The sequence below is a fragment of the Bos mutus genome, chromosome 23, assembly GCF_027580195.1.
Source record: "Bos mutus isolate GX-2022 chromosome 23, NWIPB_WYAK_1.1, whole genome shotgun sequence".
Lineage (NCBI taxonomy): Eukaryota > Metazoa > Chordata > Mammalia > Artiodactyla > Bovidae > Bos > Bos mutus.
In genome coordinates, this window is record NC_091639.1 from 36,071,846 (window position 1) to 36,096,659 (window position 24,814).

The 24,814-nt window shown below is 54.2% G+C and overlaps 2 protein-coding genes across 12 annotated transcripts in view; one reads left to right on the forward strand and one right to left on the reverse strand.

The window, feature by feature from the left end:
* MOCS1 (molybdenum cofactor synthesis 1) overlaps positions 1 to 9,852 on the forward strand; it is a 34,421-nt gene extending 24,569 nt beyond the window's left edge. For 5 of the 7 annotated variants that reach the window (XM_005896426.3, XM_070361001.1, XM_070361002.1 and 2 more), the window contains 7 exons: positions 1,659 to 1,720; positions 2,010 to 2,121; positions 2,533 to 2,645; positions 3,123 to 3,233; positions 5,600 to 5,720; positions 6,224 to 6,271; positions 8,388 to 9,852. In XM_005896426.3, the coding sequence (XP_005896488.2) occupies positions 1,659 to 1,720; positions 2,010 to 2,121; positions 2,533 to 2,645; positions 3,123 to 3,233; positions 5,600 to 5,720; positions 6,224 to 6,271; positions 8,388 to 9,148 (1,328 nt within the window). In that variant the 3' untranslated portion in view covers positions 9,149 to 9,852. Of the gene's footprint in view, positions 1 to 1,658; positions 1,721 to 2,009; positions 2,122 to 2,532; positions 2,646 to 3,122; positions 3,234 to 5,599; positions 5,721 to 6,223; positions 6,287 to 8,387 lie in introns of all 7 variants that reach the window. The other 2 variants (XM_005896427.3, XM_070361000.1) reach the window with 2 other exon arrangements.
* Positions 9,853 to 10,496: 644 nt separating this feature from the next.
* Positions 10,497 to 24,814, reverse strand: part of DAAM2 (dishevelled associated activator of morphogenesis 2) — a 136,290-nt gene continuing 121,972 nt past the window's right edge. For all 5 annotated transcript variants that reach the window (XM_070360999.1, XM_070360995.1, XM_070360996.1 and 2 more), the window contains 8 exons: positions 21,685 to 21,791; positions 21,483 to 21,571; positions 17,656 to 17,824; positions 17,153 to 17,260; positions 16,217 to 16,277; positions 14,910 to 15,041; positions 13,717 to 13,887; positions 10,497 to 13,519 (listed from right to left, as the gene is read on the reverse strand). In XM_070360999.1, the coding sequence (XP_070217100.1) occupies positions 13,298 to 13,519; positions 13,717 to 13,887; positions 14,910 to 15,041; positions 16,217 to 16,277; positions 17,153 to 17,260; positions 17,656 to 17,824; positions 21,483 to 21,571; positions 21,685 to 21,791 (1,059 nt within the window). In that variant the 3' untranslated portion in view covers positions 10,497 to 13,297. The remainder of the gene's footprint in view (positions 13,520 to 13,716; positions 13,888 to 14,909; positions 15,042 to 16,216; positions 16,278 to 17,152; positions 17,261 to 17,655; positions 17,825 to 21,482; positions 21,572 to 21,684; positions 21,792 to 24,814) is intronic.

Genomic DNA, 24,814 nt, shown 5'->3' on the forward strand with positions numbered 1-24,814 from the left:
TCTGGCTCTCCTTCCCCTTCTCTGGAAACAGCCTGGAGCTCAGCCCCACCTCCTCCTCCCCCCGCCATCCCCCCAGCGTGTGACTTCCTGTTTATACCCAGAAGTGTGCTGAGGAAGCCTGGGGCAGTCTTTGCTTCCTGTGAAGAGCTGCTCTGGGTGCAGTGGAAGGACAGACACAGGACGCTGCTCTGCCTTATAGACTACGAAGGGCTGAGAGTGTGACAGAGGACCACCTTTGCTGGCTGTGTGGTGTCAGTTCAGGCCTTCAGAGGGGACGAGAGAACTCTCCAGGGCTCTCTCCTAGCAGGGGCATACTGGGAGGGCTTCAAGGAGGAGGCATTCCTGCTGGGCCTTGAGGGATGGGGCGTTCAAATCAAGGGAGCCCACTCTGACGTGGAGGTCAGTTGAATCTGCAGGGGCTCTGAGGCGGGGTGAGGTGGAAGGTGTAATTGGGAGCTTTATTTGCACCCACCTACCCACTATCGCCCACCCGCAAACACTCCCCATACTCCCTGCCTCCTTGACTCCTTTCTTGGAACGAAGATTGGAGACAGTAGATCCTAATGTCAGATCTGCCCTCCCACTTGCACCTCTGTGTCCCCTGCCTCCTTTTGGAGGGAAGAGCGCTTTACAGAAGAGACAACTTTCCAACAGCATATTGTGTAAATGCTGCCCAGTCTTTGCTTTGCCGTCTCTTACTGCTGTCTTGGGGGAGGGCATGGGAACTCACCCTAGTATTCTTGCCCAGAGAATCCCATGGGCAGGGCGGCCTGGTGAGCCGCAAAAGAGCCAGACATGACTGAGCGACTGAGCATTGCCGTCTTACTCCAGAAATGCTACGGGGAAGCCATGGAGGCCAGCTGCGGGCCGGGGGAGGGTCTGTAGGCACCTAGATGCTTGCATGCATGAGTGAGCTGGGGCAGGAGGAGAAGGCAGCCTGGGCCCACATTCACTGCATTAACCACAGAGAGGGGTGAGACTCACATGCACGAGGCGTGCGCACCAGCCCGGCCCAGCGTCTGGGCCTACTAGGTGCTTGAGGAGAACGTGGAGAGTGGGTGAATGGATGCACTGGGGAGGAGGAAGCGCTGTGAGGGAGTTGGGGAACCTGCATTCTGAAGGATGGGGGCCCCCCATCCCGCCCCCAGCCCGGTGGGCACTGCCTGTCTCTCTGGACCTCGGTTTCTTCCTCTTGACCATCAGTGGGTTCACCTAGATCAGGGTCCCCACACTGCAGCCCACCAGCCAAGTCCAGCCCCTGTGCCTGGCTTTTTACAGCCTGCGCGTCAGGAATGGATTTTGCTGATAGCATTTGCCATGAATTTAGTGATAAGGGACATTCACCATGAATCCCAATTAAGCGAAATATTGTCCCTGCAAAAAGAACTTCACTCTTCCGTTCTGTTTGCAGAGTTGGGTTATACGTTATACTCAATTATTATCATATTCTGAACGTGGTTAATGAAGCCTTTATGATACATGTCTACATCATACCCTCAATTTTGCCTCTTGGCCTACAGAGCCTAAAATATTTACCCTCTGGTCCCTGGACTCTGTGGTCTCTGAGGCTCCTGATGGCTCTGGCACTTCACTGTGGGTGTGAGGTCGGGGGAAGAGGGAGGCGGTGCCTGGACCCTTGCTTCTCTCCCTGCCCACAGGCTTCCACAAGGTCATGGAGGGCATCCACAAGGCCATCGAGCTGGGCTACAGCCCCGTGAAGGTGAGGACTTCCTGCCTCCTCCAAGACAGCCTCCATCCCTGGCCGGAGGAGCTGCAGGGTAGCCCCCACTACCTCTGGCCCACTCCCTCCAGCCTTGCCCCTGCTCCCCACCAGAGAGGGGAGAAAACCAGTGACCCCATGGGATCTTCCACCCCATGGAGAACTGGGGGAGAGCCGCAAGGAATGGGACCCTGGGTGGAGAGCCTAGGGAGATGCCAGAACCAGCCCTCCGCCCTGGAAAAAGAACACCACAGGGCTAACCCTCACGGTTCCCTCGTCCCACGACAAGGTGAACTGCGTGGTGATGCGAGGCCTGAACGAGGACGAACTCCTGGACTTTGTGGCCTTGACCGAGGGCCTCCCCCTGGACGTGCGCTTCATCGAGTACATGCCCTTTGACGGTCAGTGCCACAGGGCAGGGTGGGTGGGGAAGAGGAGGCCAGGCCTGTCTGCGCGGAGCCTGACCAGGGCCTCGCTGAGAGCACAGTGGGGGGCTGCCGAGGACCCCAGGAAGGGCTGAGTGGGCAGACAAGGTCTGGCCGCCCCTGTGGACGCTGCTGACCTCAGACCCCACTGAGCGTGTAGGAATTTCTCCACGGATGGTGGGGAGGGGTCTGGCAGGCTCCAGGCCCGTGGTGGGGATCGGAGGCTTCTCATGAAGAGCGTCGGTGTGGTTCCATCCCCCATTTCAGGCTGAGCCTCATGCCCTCCTGACCCAGAGGCAGAGAACTGGTTCCTGGGCTGCAGGAGGGTGAACCTGAAGCCCCGGCACCCCATAGCGTGCAACTCAGTGGCTCCCACCCCCAACACAGGCAACAAGTGGAACTTTAAGAAGATGGTCAGCTATAAGGAGATGCTGGACACCCTCCGGCAGCAGTGGCCGGAGCTGGAGAAGCTGCCCGAGGAGGAATCCAGCACAGCCAAGGTTGGGGGCAGACGGAGGGGCTGGGGCTGGGAGGAGGTCATGCCACCACCCTAGGACCCTCGACGGGAGAGCTGGCAGGGGCCGCACTGGGGTGGAGTCAGTGATACAGGACAGTGCTCTTTAAGCGGGAAGCGATTCAGGGCCATCATAGCGGACTCCCTGCTTCACTGACAGAGAGGAAGCCCTGACGTGGGTTAAGGAACTTGTCGTGGGGCACATTGGAGTAAGTGGTGGAGGGGACCTTGTCTGGCCCTTCCACGTGGCTATCTCTGGCCATGCTGCCCCCAGGTCCCTGACATTTTAGGAGCCTTCGTCTTGGGCAGGCCAGGGGCAGGCAGAGAGCTCAGGGTTTCTGCTGTTTGAGGGCCTTGCAGACCGCTTTCTGCAGGGCTCCCACAGAGAGGGAATGGTATCAGGTCTGATGTCACGGAGGGAGAGCTGGCCCACCCGCATCTCCTCCTCTGCGCCCACCCACAGGCCTTTAAAATCCCCGGTTTCCGAGGCCAGGTCAGCTTCATCACGTCTATGTCTGAGCATTTCTGTGGGACCTGCAACCGGCTGCGAATCACAGCTGACGGGAACCTCAAGGTGAGTGTCTGTTCCCCCGCGGGACCCCCACCCCTCTGCGCTCTGTATGTTTCTTCCCAGCCGCGCCCCCTGATTGGAGGCGAGGCTCGCAGGGTACACGGGAGTGATGGTGAAATAGTGACAGGTTTAGGGGGATCATGGGAGCAGCAGATGGGGGTGAACTTGTGGCTCCCATGGAAATGTCTCCCTGGTTCCATCATTGCTTGGGTCCCCTGCTTGATCGGGAGCCCCTCTCTAGGACTCAGTGCCATGGAAGGTAGGGGGCCAGGCAGGGATCAGGGTGCCTTTTGCCCCCAGCCCCTACCCTGGTTGCCCTTCCCACCAGGCCAGGAGCTCGTCCCTGAAACCAACATCCATTCCTCACATCTAATCAGCACGTGCTGGGCTGTGCGTGTGTTCAGTGCTGGGCATAGCGGGTGGAAGGGAGGCGCAGACAGGTCCATTTCCTATGGGCACAAAGGCTCCTTCTGAGACCAAGGAGCTAAGGGTGGTAGCATGTGATTCTTTGTCAGATGAGCACGGGACAGGCCTCCCTCCAGGTGTGGGGGAGGAGGCATATCTGAGGCTCACCCTAATTAGGCCAGGGCAGGTTTCGGTCAGCTCTGGGGAGACCATGTGGAGGGCCTGAGCGCCCCTTCAAAGGTGCAGAGAGTCCTGTTGACGGCAGGGTGCTGTGCAGAGGTTTTTTACAAGGTGGAGGTCGTATTTTAGGAAGAATCACTCCCAGCTTGAATTTGGAAATAGACAGTTAGATGCCATTTAGTGATGTTCCAAACATAAGAGTTTAGGTGAAAGTGGGAAGGAAGAGAGAAAGAACTTGGAGACGCAGGTGGGGGTGGAGAGAGCGGTGCCTGGGTGTCTGGTGGGCTCTGGGACCTGCCTGGAGGCGGAGGTGCTGGTGGGTGGGCTTAGACCATCAAGTTGGGCATCAGAACGGAGCTGTGCAGCAGACGGTCATAAAGCCAGGGGCTGGATTCCCTGGCGGTCCAGTGGTTAGGATGCCACACTTTTACTGCAGGGTTGAAGGTTCAGTCCTGGTTGGGAAACTGGATTGCGGGTGGAAGAGAAGTGCAGACAAATCCATCAACTCCAACATGCTGTGTGGCGTGGCTCAGCCAAAAAGAAAACCAAAGGCTTATCCGGGCTGGAGGCGTAGGACTGACTGGGCTGTAGATGAGAGATGACGGCTGTGTCAGCCAGCCTCCTGCCCGCGCCCTGGCCCCAGGAAGTGGAGCCAGGATTCTGAGCAGAAAGTTGGGAACAGGCTGTTTATAGTGCAGGGTTCAGGGGGCTTGTTAAGGGGTGTCGATGCACTGGATGAGCCGCAGCAAACTGCTGTCCCTCCCCTGGGAGGAAGGGGCCCCGGAGGAGATGGCGTCCCTGGGGCCCTGGGAGAGCCAGAGCCTGGCGGAGTGGCCGCCCGGCCGGGGCTGTGGGTGGAAGCTCCACTGCCGAAGTGCCCGGCCTCTCCCTCCTCTCTTCTGACCTCCCAACAGCCAACCCCCTGGGCAGAAGGCAGCTGGAGGGGCCCCCCCGGCTGCAGAGAAGGGCAGAGAGTGGAGCTTCGAGGCTGCTGGGGAGCGAGGAAGGGCACCAGCCTACACGAGGAGGTGGCTGTGCCTTCCGCTTAGCTCTCGTTCACATCCTCTCCGACCATCTCAGTTTGTCAAAGATGCTTCGGTGCCTGTGTCCAGAGCGCCATGTACAGAGCTGCACTTAGTAGGGGCTTTATAGGGCTTCATGGGAGGCAGTAGCTATCTCGCTTTGTGGGACCACCCCGTCCCCTCTGAGCCCAGAAGCAGCAGAGCGTTGAATCAAGTTTGACCCCAGGATGCCGTCTCCACCAGCCCTCTGCTAATCATCCGCCAGTCAGGGACCACAGACAGAGTCGGGGCAGGCGGGCAGTGTCCAGGAGCAAAGGGACGGGGAGAGGACGGAGGGGAAGCGGTTTGTGAGTGCCAGTCTCCCAGGAGACCTTTTGGACGCAGCTCCCACTCTCTGGGATCTGTTCTTCTGGCAGCCAAGAGGTCATTCCATGGAATGTCTCAGGAGAAGGTATGAATGTAGATTTTGATGCACTGTCTCTGTTGGCAATTAATTTTTTAAAGCACACTCTACGCGCTGTAAGGAGCATGACTGGAAGTCAGACACAGGCCTTGTCTGGTTTTGTCTTCCTGCCCTTACAGCCCCTCTTGACTACTCCATCTAGCACCTTCGGCCTCTCATTGCAGGAAATCTTGCTTTGAGTCTGACCAGCCAAGGGAGGCCCTCCTGCTCAGCCCAGGGCGGGGTACTCTTAAGAGTGGGGGCCAGGGCTCAGGATCCAGAGGATGTGTTGGCCTCACCCACCATGTGACCCTCTCCAGGTCTGCCTCTTCGGGAACTCAGAGGTGTCTCTACGGGATCACCTGCGGGCAGGAGCCTCCGAGGAGGAGCTGCTGAGGGTCATCGGGGCTGCGGTGGGCAGGAAGAAGCGGCAGCACGCAGGTAGGGTGCAGAGAGGCCGGGCTGGGTGGCGAGTGGGCTGTCAGCAGCAGGAGGGAGGTCCGTAGTTTGGGGGCAGGAGGATGAGGGGCAGCCTGGCGGGAGCCTGGGGACCCCGTGTGGTCTGTGCTCCCCATCACTGTTCTTGGACCTCTTGACTTGGGGGCACAGTGATGCTTCTTGGCACAGCAGAGCCCGTGCAAGACAAGGGAGCCCAGAGGCTCTGGGGCCGTTTTCATTGGGTGGGGGGAAAAGAGGGCGTCATTGCCTCTCGGTCATCCCACACATTGTCTTCCACCGAGGCGGGGTCCTGGCACCCACACGTGCTCTGGGCTCTGTCGTGGGCGGCCTCGCAGTGTCCTGCGGGGGTTTGCTGGGGTGCATGTAGGTGAGCGCGTGGCCCCGCGGCTGGCACACCGCTGTGTCCATCGTGCGCTTAGTGAACTCTCTCCCTGCCCTCTTTCTCCCCCGTCCCCACTCCCCTCCCCACCCTTCGCTTACCCCAGGCATGTTCAATATCTCCCAGATGAAGAACCGGCCCATGATCCTCATCGGTGGGTGACCCATCAGTACGTAATCACGCGCTCTCATCACTGGGGGTCCCCTGGGGCAGGGCTCCTGCCATAAGGCAACCCCCGCCCCGCCCCCCCCGATCCTGCACTTCATCCTGAGGTTCTCATCCTTCATCTTTTCCTGCCCCATCCAGCCTTTACTGCTGCTTTTCTTCCCTTCCACGGCTGCCCCTCACTGCATATCCATAGAAGTCATCATCCTATCTCACAAGAGATCAGGCTTGGGGAGTGGGGTGGTTGTCCCCTGAGAGTGGAGCTTCTGGTTAAGACAGAGACCTGTCCTCGGCTCTGGAATCTCCCGGCTCGGATGCAGTCATGGTCTGTCCCTTCCCTTCTGCCCTGTGGACCGGGCCATGAGTGTGTCTGGACCATCAGTGCCATTGGGCCAGGTGTTATGTTTCTGTGCTGGGCGGCGCTTAGGCAGCTAAGCAAGCATATTGCTCAGCTTTCCATGGAGGACACAGCCAGGATCGCAGCTACCTAATTCGTGAACTCCGGGGAACTGAACATATTGCCCAGGGTGTTTCTAGAAGGAAATGGCACCCCACTCCAGTATTCTTGCCTAGAGAATCCTGTGGACAGAGGAGCCTGGTGGGCTGCTGTCCATAGGGTTGCATAGAGTTGGACACGACTGAAGCGGCTTTGCATGCATGCATGCATTGGAGAAGGAAATGGCAACCCACTCCAGTGTTCTTGCCTGGGGAATCCCACGGATGGAGGAGCCTGGTGGGCTGCCATCTATGAGGTTGCACAGAGTCAGACATGACTAAAGTGACTTAGCAGCAGCAGCAGCAGCAGGGTCTCTCTCCTATGCATAGGATGCTTCAAGCAGAAACACCTTGTTATTGAGCTGCATGTGGGCTCTAACGCTGGGGACCTGGCCGGTCCACAAGGAGCTTTAGGGATGCTGTCACCCCGCTGGCACATGCCCAGGCTAGAGCAGGGGAGGCCTTGCCCCCTTGGCCACAGGCAGATCTGGGCCCCTGAATCGTGCCCTAAGCAAGAGAAGGCAGAGAGAACAGCTAGGGGCAAGGGTTCTTTTCCTCAGCGCGTGGAGCAGAGCCAGCCAGTGCCCTGAGGCAGCCCAGGAGCCACACCAGCCTCCCTCACCACAGCGTGCCATCAAGGGGGAAGCCGTGCCACCTCTCTTCTGCCCTCACCTCCACACCCTCCTCCTCCTGTATCGGGCCTTGACCCAGGCTGCCTTGATGGCAGAGAGTGGGGGAGGACAACCACCCCCGCCCTCCCACGGATGGAGGTTGTATCTGTGACACTGACAAGTTAGGGGACCCAGAGCATGTTGGAAGGCTGGGAGTCGGGAGACCTGACTGATTGACAAGGAGTAAGGTTAGTGTCAGGATATAGAGTAACTAAAGTGGGGTCATTTTTAATAAAACCGAAAGTTGTCCAGAACAGGGCCTCTTAGACTTTCACACGCATTTGAATCCCTTAGGGATCTTGTTATTTCAGACTTGGATTTGAGAGGTCTAGGCTGTGTGTCTAACAGTTCTCAGAAGGTGCTGGTCCCTGGACCACCCTTCGAGTAACAAGAGCCTACAAGGTGGTTCCCCAGGCCCGTGGGACCATGTGAATCAGCCTGTTGCTTCGTGTGCACTTCTGATGTGCTTGAGATGTCAATGAAATAGATTCATTATTTCCCTTAGAATCTTGTCTGCAAAGCAGGTGATTACTGTTAGCCCTTCCTGGAACATTTAAAGATGAGAGTAACTAATTGGTAATTCAGGCTGAGGCCTGGCTATAGTTTTAAGAAAATGAAGGGACAGAGTGGTCGTGTGATCGAGGCTTGCATGGTGGCAGCAGGTGGGAGCACCCCCACCCTCCACTGCAGGACAGGTGGAGACCCTGGGACCCTTGCTCTCTGCACCTCCTGGTGAGGAAACCTGCATAGTTATATTCTGGGGGCCCCTTCTCTGTGGATCTTCTCTTTTCTGTCTTCTCACTGTGCTCTTGGCCCTTCATTCCACGTTCCCTGACATGAACAGGGGAACTCGAGGTGGGATGGGGAGAGAGTTGGGGGAGGAGGTGGTTTTGCAAAAGACCCTTTTGGACTGAGTCTCCTCTTCTGTTTTCATTCTAGAGTTATTTTTGATGCGCCAAGATTCCCCACCAGCCCTTCCAAGCACTTTCAGGAACTCTCTCCGTGTTCAGGTTCTGAGACACAGAGTGAGTTTCTCCAGCCAGATGGTGACTTTATGGAAAGGAGGCGGGGTCCCCCAGGCCCCTCTTGTTGCCCAGCGGTGGCTGGGGTCCAGCCTCCCTCAGAGACACTTCAGTTCCCACCTGGACTCAGATGCCAACCCAAAGTGCCTTAGCCCAACAGAGCCCCGGGCTCCTGCCGCCTCCTCAGGACCTCTGCCAGACTCTGACCAACTGACCCACGTGGACACGGAAGGACGGATGGCTATGGTGGACGTGGGCAGGAAGCCAAACACAGAGAGGGTGGCCGTGGCCTCGGCCGTGGTCCTCCTGGGGCCTGTGGCCTTCAAGCTCATCCAGGAGAACCAGCTCAAGAAGGGAGATGCCCTGGCGGTGGCCCAGCTGGCAGGCATCCAGGCGGCCAAGCTGACCAGCCAGCTGATCCCTCTCTGCCACCACGTGGCGCTGAGCCATGTCCAGGTGCAGCTGGAGCTGGACCGCACACGCCACGCCGCGGTGATCCAGGCATCTTGCCGGGCCCGGGGCCCCACCGGGGTGGAGATGGAGGCCCTGACCTCCGCTGCCGTGGCCGCCCTCGCCCTGTACGACATGTGCAAGGCCGTCAGCAGGGACATCGTGTTGGCGGAGATCAAGCTCGTTAGCAAGACTGGGGGTCAGCGAGGGGACTTCCATCGAACGTAGAGCTCCTGCCCCCACTCTCACCCCCAGGCCAGCAAGCAATGGGATGCCGTTTCAACCCAAGGGAAAGAGGTCAAGTTCCTTTCACCAGTTACCTTCTGCCGGTAGGAACCTGAAGCCAGCCCACCCCTTCACTGCTAGATGACCTTCACTCACCTACAGGGTTTCCTGTCTTCCAAGAGGAAACCAGCAGGCCCTTCAGCCTTCCTGGACCCTGAGGTTGTGCCTGGGAGGGTTAATCACAGTATGATTTGTGAACTCTTTGAGACAATCAGTCGAGCCCATGACCTCCACTTCTCGAGTGGGTTTTCTCTTCTCCTCCTTTTCCCGGGAGGAACAAGGGCTCATAAGCAGAGGAACCCGCTCTGAGGAAGGGAACGTGGCTCGCCCCGGGAATGGATCACTTCTCTTTAACTGCAGCCCCGGCCTCTACGCCGTGCTGCCTCGGAAAAGCAGGTTACCCTCCCGTTGCCGGAGTCTGTCCCATCAGACACACAGGCTTCCAGCTTATCAGTTGCACCGTCCTGCAGCTCCTTTCCCTGGCCCCTCCTCCTGAGCAGTATCCCCATGGGCCACAGCCCCGAGGCCTCCTGACCGAGCACACCTCCTGTACCCCTTCACCCTGGGACACACCAGGTGGGGAGGAGTGGTGGAGCTTGCCTTCACCCTCACTGCGCACAAAATAAAGCCACGATGCCAGTTTTGGAGATGCGGGAGTGAGGACTGTCTGTGCCGAGGGCACCGAGCCGTGATGTTAGGTCTGTCCTGCCGCCTATAGCCTCGCCCCCTGGAGGAACAGGAGCTGCAGAGATACTGGAAAAGGCGGGGGCACGCGGAGAACATGCTCTCCTCCCTGGGGGAGAAGGGAGGCTTGGAGTGGGAGATATGGAGATGCAGCGTCTCCTGTAGCACGGTCATCTGGGGACGTCCAAAGCACCTCCTGTCGCCGATAGAGGCCGGGGGTGCGGTTAGAGGCTCCTGGTTTTCACATCCCCCAAAGCACGATGCGCTCGCTGGGTTCTCTCGACATGGGTGGGTTAGTGTGACCCACCCTCTGACCCCACCCTATCTGCTTCCGTCTGCCCTACACCCAGGTCTGCTGGGAAACCAGTAACAGCCACCCAGCTCTTAGACTGTGGAGACTGGCTTTTTCTTTTCCAAGTCCTTCCACCTTGGCTGATTTCAAGGTACCGTATGATGTGAACCAGCTTGCGGAATCCCTGAGGCTGTAACAGTTGGTGCTCTTGGCGCTGGTAGGATCTGGTCCCAACACCCCATGGGCTCTGCCCCCTCCCCAGCACACTTCACATCCTCACCTGGGAAGGAGACACAGGTTTCAAGGCAGGCTAGGTGAGGGTGGTACGGATTTAATATTTTTTAGTATTACAATATATTCTTATAAAAAAGGTGCAGGCGAAAAGGACACTGCAGATTTTGTACATTAGCCTCATCTGTCGTCTGAAAGAGCTGGTGGGAACAGCTTTGGTGTGGAGGTGGTACAGGTCGGGGAGATGGCCATGCCCCCCCCTCCACCTCCATTGGGTGCAAAGTGGGAGGGTGAAGCCTGGATCAGACCCTTCCCCATCCACCTGGAGAATTTCCTCCTCCTGCTGCCCTAAACACACCCTGCTTCCATCACTGAGAGGAAGGGGTGGGCGGTGGGAGCTGCTGCTGAGAAAGGGACAGGTTGCATCAGGTTAATTGGAATTTTACACTGGACACACCATAAGACAGCTAGAGAAATTAACTCATAGGTGGCAGGCGCAGGGGTGGGGGGCGGGGCAGGAAGGGCATGGGGGAATGACCAAGGAACAAATATAACAGGCGTAAACACGTAGCGTGTCGAGGACCAACCCGGCCGTCTCCAGGGCACCTGCCCTTCTTGCTGAGTCGGCCACGATGGTCCACGGTCCAAGGCACTGTTGGCCATCTGGCTACAGCAGCGTCTGGTGTCAGAGCCACTGGCCAGATCTAGAAAATAATAAATAGAGAAGGCAAAAAACCTTTAGAAGTGAGACGCCTGAGCCCTGGAACAATATACGTGTCCTCTGTAAACAGTTAAACCAAACTGTGCTTTTTCTGTGATTCCCAACGTGTCTTGCCAAACGCTTGTTCTCCCTTCTTTTTCCTGGTGCGTATCTAGTCTTCCATGGTGGGTGGGAATGCTGGGATCTGGACAGGCCTGCTGCATAGGAGGGGAGGCCTCCCTGCCCCCATGGGTGAGGTGGACTCCAGCCTGGCCAGTCTCGGGGAGGGCCTTAAGAGGCCCTGCCACAACCTTCCCATCATCCCAGCGCCAGCTTCTTAACAGCGGGGGCTCGTGGGTGCCACATTGCCCTGCAGCCAGCCTTCCTGGAGGCCTTCCCCTGGCCCTCACACGGATTCTGGTGGCCTTTTCACACCTGTCCCCACCACACTCACACTTACTCCAGTCCCTCCCCCTCGAACCGACACACGTGCTGGGCTCACCAACCCTGTGTTTCTCCCCCACCCCACAGCTACTCTGGTTCCACCCCCAGAAAAGGCAGCTGAAGAGTGGGCCCCAGCCCACCAGTCTGTCCACTGGAAATAACCCTGAGCTGGAGGAGGTCAGAGGTGAGAATCAAAAGTGGGGGCAGGACAGAAGGGCAGGGAGCCTGTTGATGGGGGAGGCGGTGGGGCGGGGGGAGGGTCAGGCAGGTCTCTGACACTGAGGATGAGGGGTTAATTCTAGGAGATAGGAAATGTATTAAAAGTATGAACCTTGCTGGAGTTGGGCTTACCCTCTGTCCTTTTACAAGAGAAAACTATAGATACCAGTCATCATCCTTCCCCACGAGGACAGTTCTAGATGGACAAAATGAAGGTCAGAGTGGACAGGAGAACCAGAATGGGCCCCCTGGAAGTCAGGTGGACCAAATCAGGCACCAGAAATGGGCGAGTGGGACCCCCTCAGGTTTCCACCATTGGCTCCCCTGGGCAGGGTACTCCCCGGCTTCTCCTGCCTTGCTCTGCTGTGCCCCACCTGAATGCTGCTGATGGTGGGGTGCCCTCATACCCCCTTAGAGGTGGCAGAGGGGAAGCTCTTGCCCTTGGGACCTTCTCAGGAACCAATGCCCAGGGCCAACCTCAGCCAGATACAGGCAGTTTAAAGCAGCCCTGTGCAGGCTGAACAGAGCAGGAGGTCACTGCAGATGTTAAGAGAAGTGTGGGCTCTGAGTGATGTTGGTGACCCAGGAGCTCTAGGGTGAACCTAGCCATTCAAGCACTGGCCTCTGGAACCCCCAGCCAACATGTGAGGTCACTGTCTCCAAGACAACGGTCAAGATATACCAGGTCTGGGTGGGGAAGGAGAGTTCTGTCCCGGGATCCCTGTGCCTAGTATCCAGGGTGTGGTGATAATGGGGTCTTTGTTGAACCCTTACCAGATCCATCAAATGCCTGATAGTGAGCCACGATCATGGGAACCCAAAGGTGAATTTTGAAATTCTGGATTAGTAGACTGGAGATGGCAGGAGGGAAGGGAAAGAGACTTATGACATGCCAGAGAGGGGCCAGCGGACTTGTGATCTAGGAAATGGGTACTGCCACCCTGTCGTGATAACTTGGTCCCCGCAGCATCCTCCCAGCATTTTCTTCTTTCTGGAACACCTAGCTGGCATCTCTAATGCCTCTTCCATTTGATAGGATACTTCACCCCAGATCAATGTTCCATTAACCCTACTCTTGAGAGATGGGGTCCTGGGTGCCCCCACCCCACTGTTAACTCCCCACAGCATGGGAAATCTGGACATGGTCTGTGGACCTCTCTCCAGTCTAGATCAGGAACAGCTCTGTGCCAACACACAGGTGCCCATGCTGCAGGGTGGGGAACAGGGCCCCTTCAGCTGGGGCTGGCCAAGGATGTCCAAGTCAGCCTCAGGAGAGTGACCCCTGGGGCTGGGGTGCAGGAAGAATAATGGGAAGTGGAGATGAGGGAAACCCCTTCAGGTGGGGAGACAACAGGGTCCTGCCACACACAGCCCTGCCCCCAGGACCCAGTCCAGGGCTCTAAGCCCAGCACCAAGTCGCGTTAAGTATCACTCTCGCACCTCCACCACTCGCCCCCTTGCGGGGGGAGGAGGGGATACCCATCCCTGTCTCCCAGTCTCCCGCTGCTGGCCAGTCCTCAGGTCAATAATTTAGCCTGTTTATCGCCCGCTCCCGGGTGGCTTCCAGGGCCTGGCTCCCTGATCGCTTGCGGCTGCGCTTGAGTTTGCACAAGTCCTTGTCGAAAACTTCTCCGGAGCGCAGGGCCGACACCAGGTCATCAAACTCGCCGCCTTCCTCCAGCGCGCTGCCCGCGTGCACCTTCCGCTGCCGCTGCCACCGCTCACGTTCCCGCTGCTCCTTCAGCTGGTGGGTGGTGGGGAGGGGGAGGCGAGGAGGGAAGGTGAGGGGCTGACAGCCACAGGGTGACTGACGCCTGGGCTGCGTCTGCCGCCTGGCCCGAGGGGCACCCCGAGCCTCCTGCTCCCAGTTCGCACTCCCCCGCCGGCTCGGCCGCTCTCGGGTGCACACGCCCAGCCACACGCCGGGGGCGGCTTCCTTACCATGGCCTCCATGCGCGCCCTCCGCTCCTCCTCCTCTTTCCTCCTGCGCATGGCCTCCAGGTCCTGCCGAGCCTCCGAGAAAGCCTGCAGGAAGGCGTCAAAGATGCCGAAGAACTCGTCCGGCTGCATCTTGCTGTCCTGCTCCCCAAAGTGCATCAGGGCCTTGGAGAACTGTTGGGAGAGAAGGGTTGATGGAGAGTCCCCCGCCTGAGCCCAGTGAGCAGGTGGGTTCCAGCCAGAGCAGAGCTCATCCAGGTAGAGGACCTTAGGCTGAGGGGCAGGACTAGAGAGGGGAGATCCCCATTGTCATCCGGGGTAAGGGCAAGGCTGAAGGAAAGGCTTGACACCTGCCAGAGGTGAGGGACCCAAGCCACCTCTGGGTCTGTTAGGGTGTAGGTACAGGACGAGGAGCTACACAGCTAGGGAAGCACATCCACAGGCCAGGACCTGCCTGTTTAGAACCCAAAAGGATGTCAGATCATCTAGTTATTGGGCTAGTTGTTTAACCACTCTGTGCCTCAGTTTCCTCATCTGTAAAATGGGGATAACAGGACTACTTCATGATGTTGGGGGAGTTAAATGAGTTGATGTAGGGTGCTAGCCATGTGCCCGGCACTGTTTACTGACAGCTACGTCTGTAATTCAACCTGCTGAAAACCCTCTAAGACAGCCCTCATGACTCTTAAGCATGCTCCTTGGACTGGCAGCATGGGCATCTCCCAGAGCTGGTTAGAAGGCTGAGTCTTCGGCCCCACCCCAGACCCTGAATGAGGACCCACATCTCAATGCGACTCTCGCAGCAGGGGTCCAGGGGCATGCCTGCAGGAGAGGCAGAACAACTGAGAGCAAAGCTGGGCTCCGGAGTCGGGCTTCACCCAGCTCTGTCTAGCACAACCTTTGGCAGGTTACTTAACCTCGCCGGATCTCGCACATCTGTCGAATAGGACAGTACCCCTTCAACAGACCCATAAGGTGGGTGGTGAGGCAGATGGTGGAAAACGCTCAACAAGGTGCCTAACACTGGTTGCGGATCGAAGTTTTTACAACAGAGTTGCTTTGCTTGCAGGAGTGAGGACAGGCTTTCTCAAAGCTCTGTGCCTCTGGGTGTGTCCCTCTGCGCCCTCTGTGGTCAGAGTGATGCAGGTGGAGAGGAGTCGGGGTGGGGTCAGCCTGCAGGCTTGGGGCCCCCTTACCTTGGCCCTGGCTTCATTGAGCTGGTCCTCCAGCTCTGAGAAGCTGAAGCTGGAGACCGTGATGAAGTCACTCATGACCGGCACAAACTTGTCATTCGGATCTCGCACCTGCCGTTTCTGATATTCCAGCTCCTGAAGAGGGAGAGCCAAGTGCTGGTCAGACCTGTGCCAGGATGAGAGTCAGGAGTCCCGGCTCACCCCATCCCCCACCCTTCTTGCCGGCTGCAGGGCTCTGAGCCTTTAGGAAGGGGCACACCCCAAGCCTCCAATTCCAGGGGTGGCGAAGAGTGTGAGCTCTTAGCCAGTCCACCTGCCTCAATCCTTCCCTCCTCCCCACTGCCATCTTGCTCCAGGTCCTGGAACCAGCGCCGTGAAGTTTTCTCTGAAATAGGTTCTCGGGCTCACTCAGAATTAGAATCCGCATTTTAATAAGCCCCTCAGGCAATTCATGTGCAGATTAAAGTGTGAGATGCATTTCCAAATCTCCATGTGATGCTGCTGCTCCATGGACTACATTTCGGGTAGTGCTTAAAAGAGCTATAAATTAGGAAGCGTGCCCCCTCCTGCCACCATAATGGCAACAAAAGGTTCTTTCTCCTCCTTCTTTCTCTAAACCCGTTACTCCCTTAGCTGCCTACCCACCCCTACACGGTGAAGATGAGAAGGCGCTCCAGTTTCTGGGTGTAGGGGCCAACCCCATACTGGGTGCCAGAGACAGCATATCATCGGAGAAGCCCTTAGAGCGGGAATAGGACGACGACAGTGGTCCCCATGTCACACTGGGTAATACCTGCCACGAGCCATTTCCCAAGCCTGCAGATCCTCTTTCCCATCCATCTGAATCAATCTTTTTTTTTTTTAATTTATTTACTTGGAGGCTAATTACAATACTGTAGTGGTTTCTGCCATACATTGACATGAATCAGCCATGGCTGTACATGTGTCCCCCATCCTGAACCCCCCTCCCACCTCCATCCCCAGCCCATCCCTCAATATGTGGCTAATTCGCCATTCATTCCCATCCCCTCTATGGTGACAGGTTGCACTGTCTTGGATGGATGTCTCCTATTCAGGAGTCTAAATCTAAGCCTTGAATAATTCAACTATCCTTTCCTGAGGGCCCACTCTGTGCTGGAGGCTGTGTCCGTTGTGCCAGCTGTTCTGTCTGTCCCGCCAGGAGTTTTGGGTCACAGAGATGCCTCTGACGGGATCTGCAGCTGGGGTTCCACCCTCTGGCCCAGTGACAGGCAGCCGCCAACCCAGGCAGCATCCCTTCAAACCCAGGCGGGCACAGACCATGTACTCACCACCTCGACTGCTCTGAGGCCCCTCCTGAGGTTGCCCACCTCCTTCTCCAGCTCTGCCAGGCTGGGGGGGTGGGGAGGGGACAAAGGGAGGGAGAGGAGCTGGGGTTAGTTCAGGGCAGTGTCAACCCCAATGGCCTTGGGACTCAGTGGGCCTGGGTTCCAGCTCTGCTTTTGTTACTAACATGTGGCCCTGGCAAATCACCTCCCCTCTGAGCTCTGACTGTGCGTCTCTTGGAGATGCTTCTATCAGCCTGTATATGTTTAGGACTGACTGCTTGCCTGTAGCAGATGGCCTTGGTGCCCCCAGCCAATAGCTCCTTGGACCATCCATCCCAGTGTGCAGCCCTGACTTCCAACCACTGAGCACTTTTTCTGGGGGGTGGTGGTCACAGAGTCATTGCCCCCCCAAAACTCCTCAGCCAGAGACCGAAAGGAGATGATGGTTCACCTCCTTTGCAGTTTGGGGGGATAAGCAGAGTGAGTGTCCCATGCTGTCGCCCAGCTCTGCAGGCAGGATTAAGCTCTGATTGCCTGCAGTGGTACCTGACTTAGCAACACCTCCACTGTTGGCATTCTTCCCATCCCTGGCTCCCTTCCCCACTCCCCACTGTGTTTCCTGGGAGAATCTCTGAAATGAGGATTTGAGAGCAAATAGTGTCTTTTGTTCTGGAGAAGGAAATGGCAACCCACTCCAGTAGTCTTGCCTGGAGAATCCCATGGACAGAGGGGCCTGGCAGGCTACCGTCCATGGGGTCGCAAGAGTTGGACACGACTTAGCGACTAAAGGACAACTACTAGTTTCTCTTGTTGGGTTCTCCCAGAGCGAACCCCGAGACACCATTCATTCCTAGTCAGCCCGGAGTAGCCCCGAAGGAGGGAATTTAGATGACAGAGTACGTGATCACAGGGAAAGGAAGCCTCAAGGGGTCCCCTCACTTGACTTTGGCGGCTTCTGGAAGGTGCTGCAGCTCAGACGGCATGTTCAGGATGTCAGGGAAGTGCTTCTCCAGAATCATGATCAGGTAATGGAGCAGAGAGATGTTTCTGTGGGTGAAAGTCAGGTCAGGGTCAGGGGCCAAGGGAATTGGGAATGAAGGTCTGGCAGAAATTAGGCTGAGGTGTTAGGGGAGAACTGTGACCTATTTTGGGAAGGCTTCCCCGGTGGCTCAGTGGGTAAAGAATCCACCTGCAATGCAGGAGACGCAGGCAGATGCAAGTTCGATCCCCGGGTTGGGAAGATCCCTGGAGAAGGAAATGGCAAGCCCACTCCACTATTCTTGCCTGGAGAATCCCATGGACACAGGAGCCTGGTGGGCCGCAGTCCATGGGTCGCAAAGAATTGGACATGACCGAAGCAACAGCACATATGCACGGGAGGGGGAAGAAGGGAGAGGCCAGGGCGGAGTGAGAGAGAGGCGACAGAAGCCGGGAGGTCCCACCTGTCGATGCTGGACTTGGTGTCAGCGATCTTGTTGAGGCTGGCCACCCGGAACCCGTAGGCACCCCCACGCTGCCCTTTGTTCATGAAGTTGCCGATGGCCAGGACCACCTCCAGCATCCGCGCTAGACGCTTGCTGCGGATCAGCTCCCGGGAGGCCAGCAGGATGGCTGGGGGAGGAGGGACAGGTGAGAGCCCTGCACACGCCGGGGCTCCTGGACCCTCGGATGGTGCCACCACAGAGTCCAGAAAAGGAGTCGTCAAGTGTCAGCTTCAGAGGGGCAGAGGCTATTCCCATGTCCCAGAGGACAATCTTCTCCACACCTGCCTGCCTCCAGGGGAAGCCGACAAACTCGCCAAAAGCCAAGTCAACCACATAACCCTTTCTCAAAATGTGCCAACATTTCCTAAGACTAGACTTGAGAACGTATCTTCCTTCCATATAAAGATTACTGCTTCTTTCCTATGGATATATGCAAGAATATAATACTTTTACTTTTCTAAAGTGAAAGTGTTAGTTGCTCAGTGATTCTTTTGTGACCCTATGGACTATAGCCCACCAGGCTCCTCTGTCCATGGACTTTCCAGGCAAGAATGCTGGCGTGGGCAGCCATTCCCTTCTCCAGGGGAACTTCCCAACCAGGGATGTAACCTGGGTCTCCTGCATTGTAGGCAGATTCTTTACTATCTGAGCCACCAGGAAAGTCCTTTACTTTTATAAACCTAGTGATTAAAATTTTTAATTTCAGCATGTTACATACTATGGGACTATTTCTGCCTCTTTTGAAGTGCTGTATTTTGATTTTTTTGGAAAGGAAAAAAAATCCCTGTCAAATTAAAACATCAATTGCAATAGTCTCATATTTTTTCTTCTATAATGTTATGCTTTGCAGTTGATGGTGTCTTAGATTTGATTAAATAGGTTACGTGACAGCCTGTTGAATAGCATTTTAAAATGTTCTCCAACCTTTAGACATTTAAAAATTTCCCTCTAATGCCTTAAATGATACCTTTGCTAGAAATACAATCAATCTAAGGCTAACCCGTCACCAAAACTTCAGTATTTCATTCTGATAGGCTGTTTTGGCCCTTCCCTCAGCAATTCTGTATTTATGGTGGGTATGCACAATTGGGACACAAATCCTCCACTGAAAATTTGGCTACTGGTTAAAGAATATGATTTTGGATTATTAAATGTGATGAGAAGACCAAGCCGTTGTATTATGATTTTGGCCTCTGCCAAACTAAACATTCCTTAAGATGCTGCTATGAAGTTAAAATGAGAGCCATTCGACTAAAAGTATGCAAAACTCTTCAAAAGCAGTTTAAGTAACTGTCAAAAAGCTGTAAAAAAAAAAAAATGAGAAGGTAGGTTGGTCAGTGGCTTCTAAACTCAAACATATGCCACGTCACAGTGGCATTACTCTTGAAAGGTAATTGAGTGGTTCCTAGTCTGCCTTTTTTTTAAATTACATCTAGATTAGTTAAATACATTATGGTATGTTCATACAATGGACTAAAATGCAGCACTGAAAATAAATAGCCCACTGTTCCTTACATTCATAATGCTGAACAAGAGACCAGCATATGCTCATACAGGTGAATTCACTTTGGGATGGTTCAGTTAGGACTCTTAGGGTTTGTGTACTTTTTCAAAGTGCACGTTTCAGTAATGAGTTTAAGTGCATGCATGCGTGCTAAATTCCTGCAGTTGTGTCCGACTCTGTGCGACGCTATGAAGTGTAGCCCGCCAGGCTCCTCTGTCCGTAGGAGTCTCCAGGCAAGAATGCTGGAGTGGGTTGCCACGCCCTCCTCCAGGGGATCTTCCCGACCCAGGGACAGAACCTGCCTCTCTTATGTCTCCTGCCTTGGCAGGCGGGTTCTTTACCACTAGTGCCACCTGGGAAGTTTCTGGCAACATATATTGGTCGTGGTAGATTTTCTTAGATTGATATGCTATCTGAAAAATCTGCAGAAGAATCCTAAAAATGCTACAATGTTGACAAAACAGAAAATGACAAGAATTTAAAGGGTATCAGTATAAAGGGAAAAACTGCCATATGCAATGCAGACATTTTAGATACACTCCTAAGAATAATGTATTCATACATATATTCATAAGAACATATCTCCATGTGAAGCCATATTCATCTTGACTATACTCAGTAAATATGTTCATAATGAGAACTGGTGAATTTGGTATATTCAGCAATGAACATACTTAAAAGAAGAATATATACAAGAAGACTATGTTCATGAATATATTCATAGGACAACTGGTAAATTTGTCAGATTTGATGAACTGACTTTGGCAAATTGACCCAAAACCCCTGCCTGGGGATGGATGGATGGATGCTAGGGAGGAGAGTTAACAGCTTATCAACCAGTTGGGACAGGCAAAATCTTAGCTTTCCCAGGAATGTTTCTAAGGGAGAGTTTAGGAGTGAGCTCCTGGGAACAGAATTATCTGAGATTAAATCTACCCAGTGGCTAAACTGGTTCCACAGCACCAAACTGCAGGCCATTGCTCACAATGCTCCGCTGATCCAAGACACACAAATATTTGAGCACATGTCTCGGGCTGAACCTCGGTGTCCCTGCCTCAGGCCCCAGAGGCAGTCAGCAGCAGAACAAAAGTGAGGACTCGCCCGTCGGCAGGGCAGGAGATGCCTCCAGACCACAATCCCCCAGCGACGCTGCTCAACCCTTGGCTTCCCGCTCAGACGCGTTATCTGTGATCACACAGCCTGAAGACCCCTTGTGAGTGTGCACGTGAGTGTGTGTCCAGATTACAGAAAATGTCAGCCTCGAGCTCTGTCATGCCCCACCTGACCCCCCAGAGTCCTCCCGAAGCAGCTCATCAAACTCCAGGAAGGACCGTTCTCCGGACCTGGCCTCCCAGGGCATGCGGACCAGCCTGGTGTCCAGCAGAGGGGGCCCGTGCTCTGCTCTGCCCCGAGCCTGCCCCCCAGCATCCAGGACACAGCCTGTCTCCAACCTGCTCAGCCTGTTCTCGCCACAGAGGGGCCCACAGGCTCTCCTGCTTCTCTCCTCTGGGGCCCTCATGGCTGCCCACCCTCCTGACCACCTGCCCTTCCCCCAGGCTCCCTGCCTCTCCATCCTCTGCCATCCCCAGGCAGTTCCACACGCCCTCTGGGACAGGACAAGAGGGAAGGGCTGGATTCTGAAGAATGACATCTGCATTCCAGTCCCGGCTCCACCAACACCAGTAGTAACACAGCCTCGGGCCACTGACACAGATCCATCTGAGAGGTGAGAGAAGGGCCCCCAAATGGGACCATCCACGCCCCGTGTTTCGCATGGTGCTTGACCTGTGCTTCCTGTCTAATTACAAAGTTTCCACCCGAAATAGGTGGGAGAAGTTCCCCAGGTCAGAAAATCAGATGCCTCTGGGGATCACCTCACCCAAGTTCCCTACTTTCTGAGTAGCTCACACTTCAAATAATGTGTCTGGAGGTCTTCTCTGCACCTTGGACCTCTCCCAAGCAGGGTAACGATGGGTTAGTCCATGCCAAGAAGGGTGCCAGTTGCTTACTATTATCATCATTTTTTCAGCATTTCCGTCCCAGGCTGGGGCAGATATCAGCAGGTCCGTGGCCTCAAGAGCCTGCATGCTGAGCCCAGGCAACAGGGTGCATGGCTGGCATAGGTGCTCATATACACAAGCGCCATATCTACAAAAAGCATAGATTCACATCCTGGCCTTGGTTTTGGGGGTGCATCAAGAATAAGGAAGGAGTTTCCCTCTGTGCCTGTCCATTGACTCCCACCCACCCCACCGGGCTTGCTCCCAGCCCTGGGCCATACCTTCCACTTTGGGCTTGGCCTCAGCCAGCCGCTCCTGGAACTTCTTCTTGAAGAAGAGAGCCTGCAGCCGCTGCTGGTAGTGGTCAATCCTGTGGACAGGGCAAGCTGCATGGTGAGGCAGCCCCTGTCCCGGCCAGCTCCAGCCACCCCCTTCCTCGGCCTGCCCACCCCCGCTGCCTCCTGCCATGCCCACTGCTCTGACCGGCTCATCTCATAGAGGAAGCGGTCCGCGCGGGCCATCCGCTCGATCTCATGCTTGTGCTCCTCCAGGAGGTCAACATCGCTCTTCTCCGGGATGAACTTGAGGAGCTGCAAAGGGGAGTTGAAAGTCAGGATACTGGTGAGAGGCTGCCATGGGGGTGCAGCCAATGGAAACCCCCCCACTCAGACCAGGCTCAGATTAGAAGGGCACCCCCCCCCAACTCTGTCAGAGAGACACATCCTCATGTGGGTGGTTTATGTTTCATCTGCTCCAAGGGATTCAGGGCACCCAGCTCCAGACTTCTTTCCTTCTTTTTCACTTTTTAAAAGTGAGCTATAACTTACATATGGTAAACTTACATACAGTGTTCTTAAGTGTACAGCTCAATGAGCTTTTTCTTTTTAAACCAACGTGACTGAAGTATGTGAAAGTCTCTTAGTCGTGTTTGACTCTTTGCAACCCATGGACTGTAGCCCGCCATGCTCCTCTGTCCATGGAATTCTCTAGGAAAGGATACTGCAGTGGGTAGCCGTTCCCTTCTCCAGGGGATCTGCCCAACGCAGGGATCAAACCCAGGTCTCCTGCATTGCAGGAAGATTCTTTACCATCTTTTTCTTGCAGGCAGATTATTTACCACCAATTTCAGTTCAGTTCAGTTGCTCAGTTGTGTCTGACTCTGCGACCCCATGGACTGTAGCATGCCAGGCCTCCCTGTCCGTCACCAACTCCTGGAGTTTACTCAAACTCATCTCCATTGATCGATGATGCCATCCAACCATCTCATCCTCTATCATCTCCTTCTCCTCCCACCTTCAATCTTTCCCAGCATCAGCATCAGCATTTTCAAATGAGTCAATTCTTCGCATCAGGTGGCCAAAGTATTGGAGTTTCAGCTTCTGCATCAGTCCTTCCAATGAATATTCAGGACTGATTTCCTTTAGGATGGACTGATTGAATCTCCTTGCAGTCCAAGGGACTCTCAAGAGTCTTCTCCATCAATTTATTGAGGTATAATTTACATAAAATAAAATGCATCCATTTTAAATGTACAACTCAATGAATTTTGATAAAACTATCTTGAGAGTCCCATGGACAGCAAGGAGATCAAATCAGTCAATCTTAAAGCAAATAAACCCTGAAAATTCATTGGAAGGACTGATGCTGAAGCTTTAATTCTTGGCCGCCTGATGGGAAGAACTGACTCACTGGAAAAGACCCTGATGCTGGGAAAGACTGAGGGCAGAAGAAGAAGGGGGCAACAGAGGATGAGATGGTTGGATGGCATCACTGACTCAATGGACATGAGTTTGAACAAACTCCAGGAGATAGTGAAGAGCAAAGAAGACTGGCATGTTGCAGTCCATGGGGTTGCAAAGAGTTGAACACGACTTAGTGACTGAATAACAACAACAAAACCACTAATTGAACCATCCAGATTAAGATACAGAAGATTTTCATCCCCTGCAAAGTTCCCCTCTGCTACTTTAATAAGCAAAGCTACCTCTTCCTCCAGTATAGCCTCTCAACTAAATTCTATCACCTTAGATCAAATTTAGCTTTTTTTTTTTTTTGGCCATGCCACACAGCATGTGGGATCTTAGTTCCCTGATCAGGGATTGAACCTGTTTCCCCCTGCAATGGAAGTGCAGAGTCTTAATCACCAGACCACCAGGGAAGTCCCAAATTCGGCTATTCTTGAACTTATTCTTGAACAAATGATGCTGTGTGCTCTTTCTGGGGTCTGGTTTCTTTCCCTTAACAGAATGTCTGAGACTCATTCACATTTAGGTATTAGTAATTCATTTTTTATTCATTGATGAAAGTGAAAAGTGAAAGTGTTAGTTGCTCAGATATGTTTGACTCTTTGTTGACCCCATGGACTGTAGCCCACCAGGCTCCTCTGTCCATGGGATTTCCCAGGCAAGAATGCTGGAGTGGGCTGCATTCCCTTCTGCAGGAGATCTTCCTGACCCAGGGATTGAACCCAGGACTCCTGCATTGGCGGCAGATTCTTTACCATCTGAGCTTCCAGGAAAGCCCATTCATTGCTGACCATTATTCTATTGTGAGAATATACAACAATCTATTCACTTTCCTATTGATGGACAGTTGGGCTCTTCACAGTTTGAGGGTTTTGTAAATAGTTATAAATATTCCTATAGTCAGTATTTGTACCCAGTGGGATTTCTGGGAAACAGAATAGGTGTGTGTACTGCTAAATTGGTTTCCAAAATGGTTTTACCAAATGAGAGTTCCAGTTGCTTCACATCCTTGCCAACAGCTCACACTGTTGGCCTTTCCAGTTGTAGCTGTTTAAGCGGGTGGCTGATTCGCCCTCACTGTGACTTACTGTGTTTCTCTGATGACTAATAGTATTGAGCATTCTTCGGCATTGCCTTTCTTTGGGATTGGAATGAAAACTGACCTTTTCCAGTCCTGTGGCCACTGCTGAGCTCTCCAAATTTGTGTGGCATATTGAGTGCAGCACTTTCACAGCAGCAACTTTCAGGATTTGAAATAGCTCAACTGGAATTCCATCACCTCCACTAGGTTTGTTTATAGTGATGCTTTCTAAGGCCCACTTGATTTCACATTCCAGGATATCTGGCTCTAGGTGAGTGATCACACCATTGTGATTATCTGGGTCATGAAGATTTTTTTGTACAATTCTTCTGTGTATTCTTGCCATCTCTTCTTAATATCTTCTGCTTCTGTTAGGTCCATACCATTTCTGTCCTTTGTCGAGCCCATCTTTGCATGAAATGTTCCCTTGGTATCTCTAATTTTCTTGAAGAGATCTCTAGTCTTTCCCATTCTGTTGTTTTCCTCTATTTCTTTGCATTGATTGCTGAGGAAGGCTTTCTTATCTCTTCTTGCTATTCTTTGGAACTCTGCATTCAGATGCTTATATCTTTCCTTTTCTCCTTTGCTTTTCCCATCTCTTCTTTTCACAGCTATTTGTAAGGCCTCCCCAGACAGCCATTTTGCTTTTTTGCATTTCTTTTCCATGGGGATGGTCTTGATCCCTGTCTCCTGAACCATGTCACAAACCTCAGTCCATAGTTCATCAGGCACTCTATCTATCAGATCTAGTCCCTTAAATCTATTTCTCACTTCCACTGTATAATCA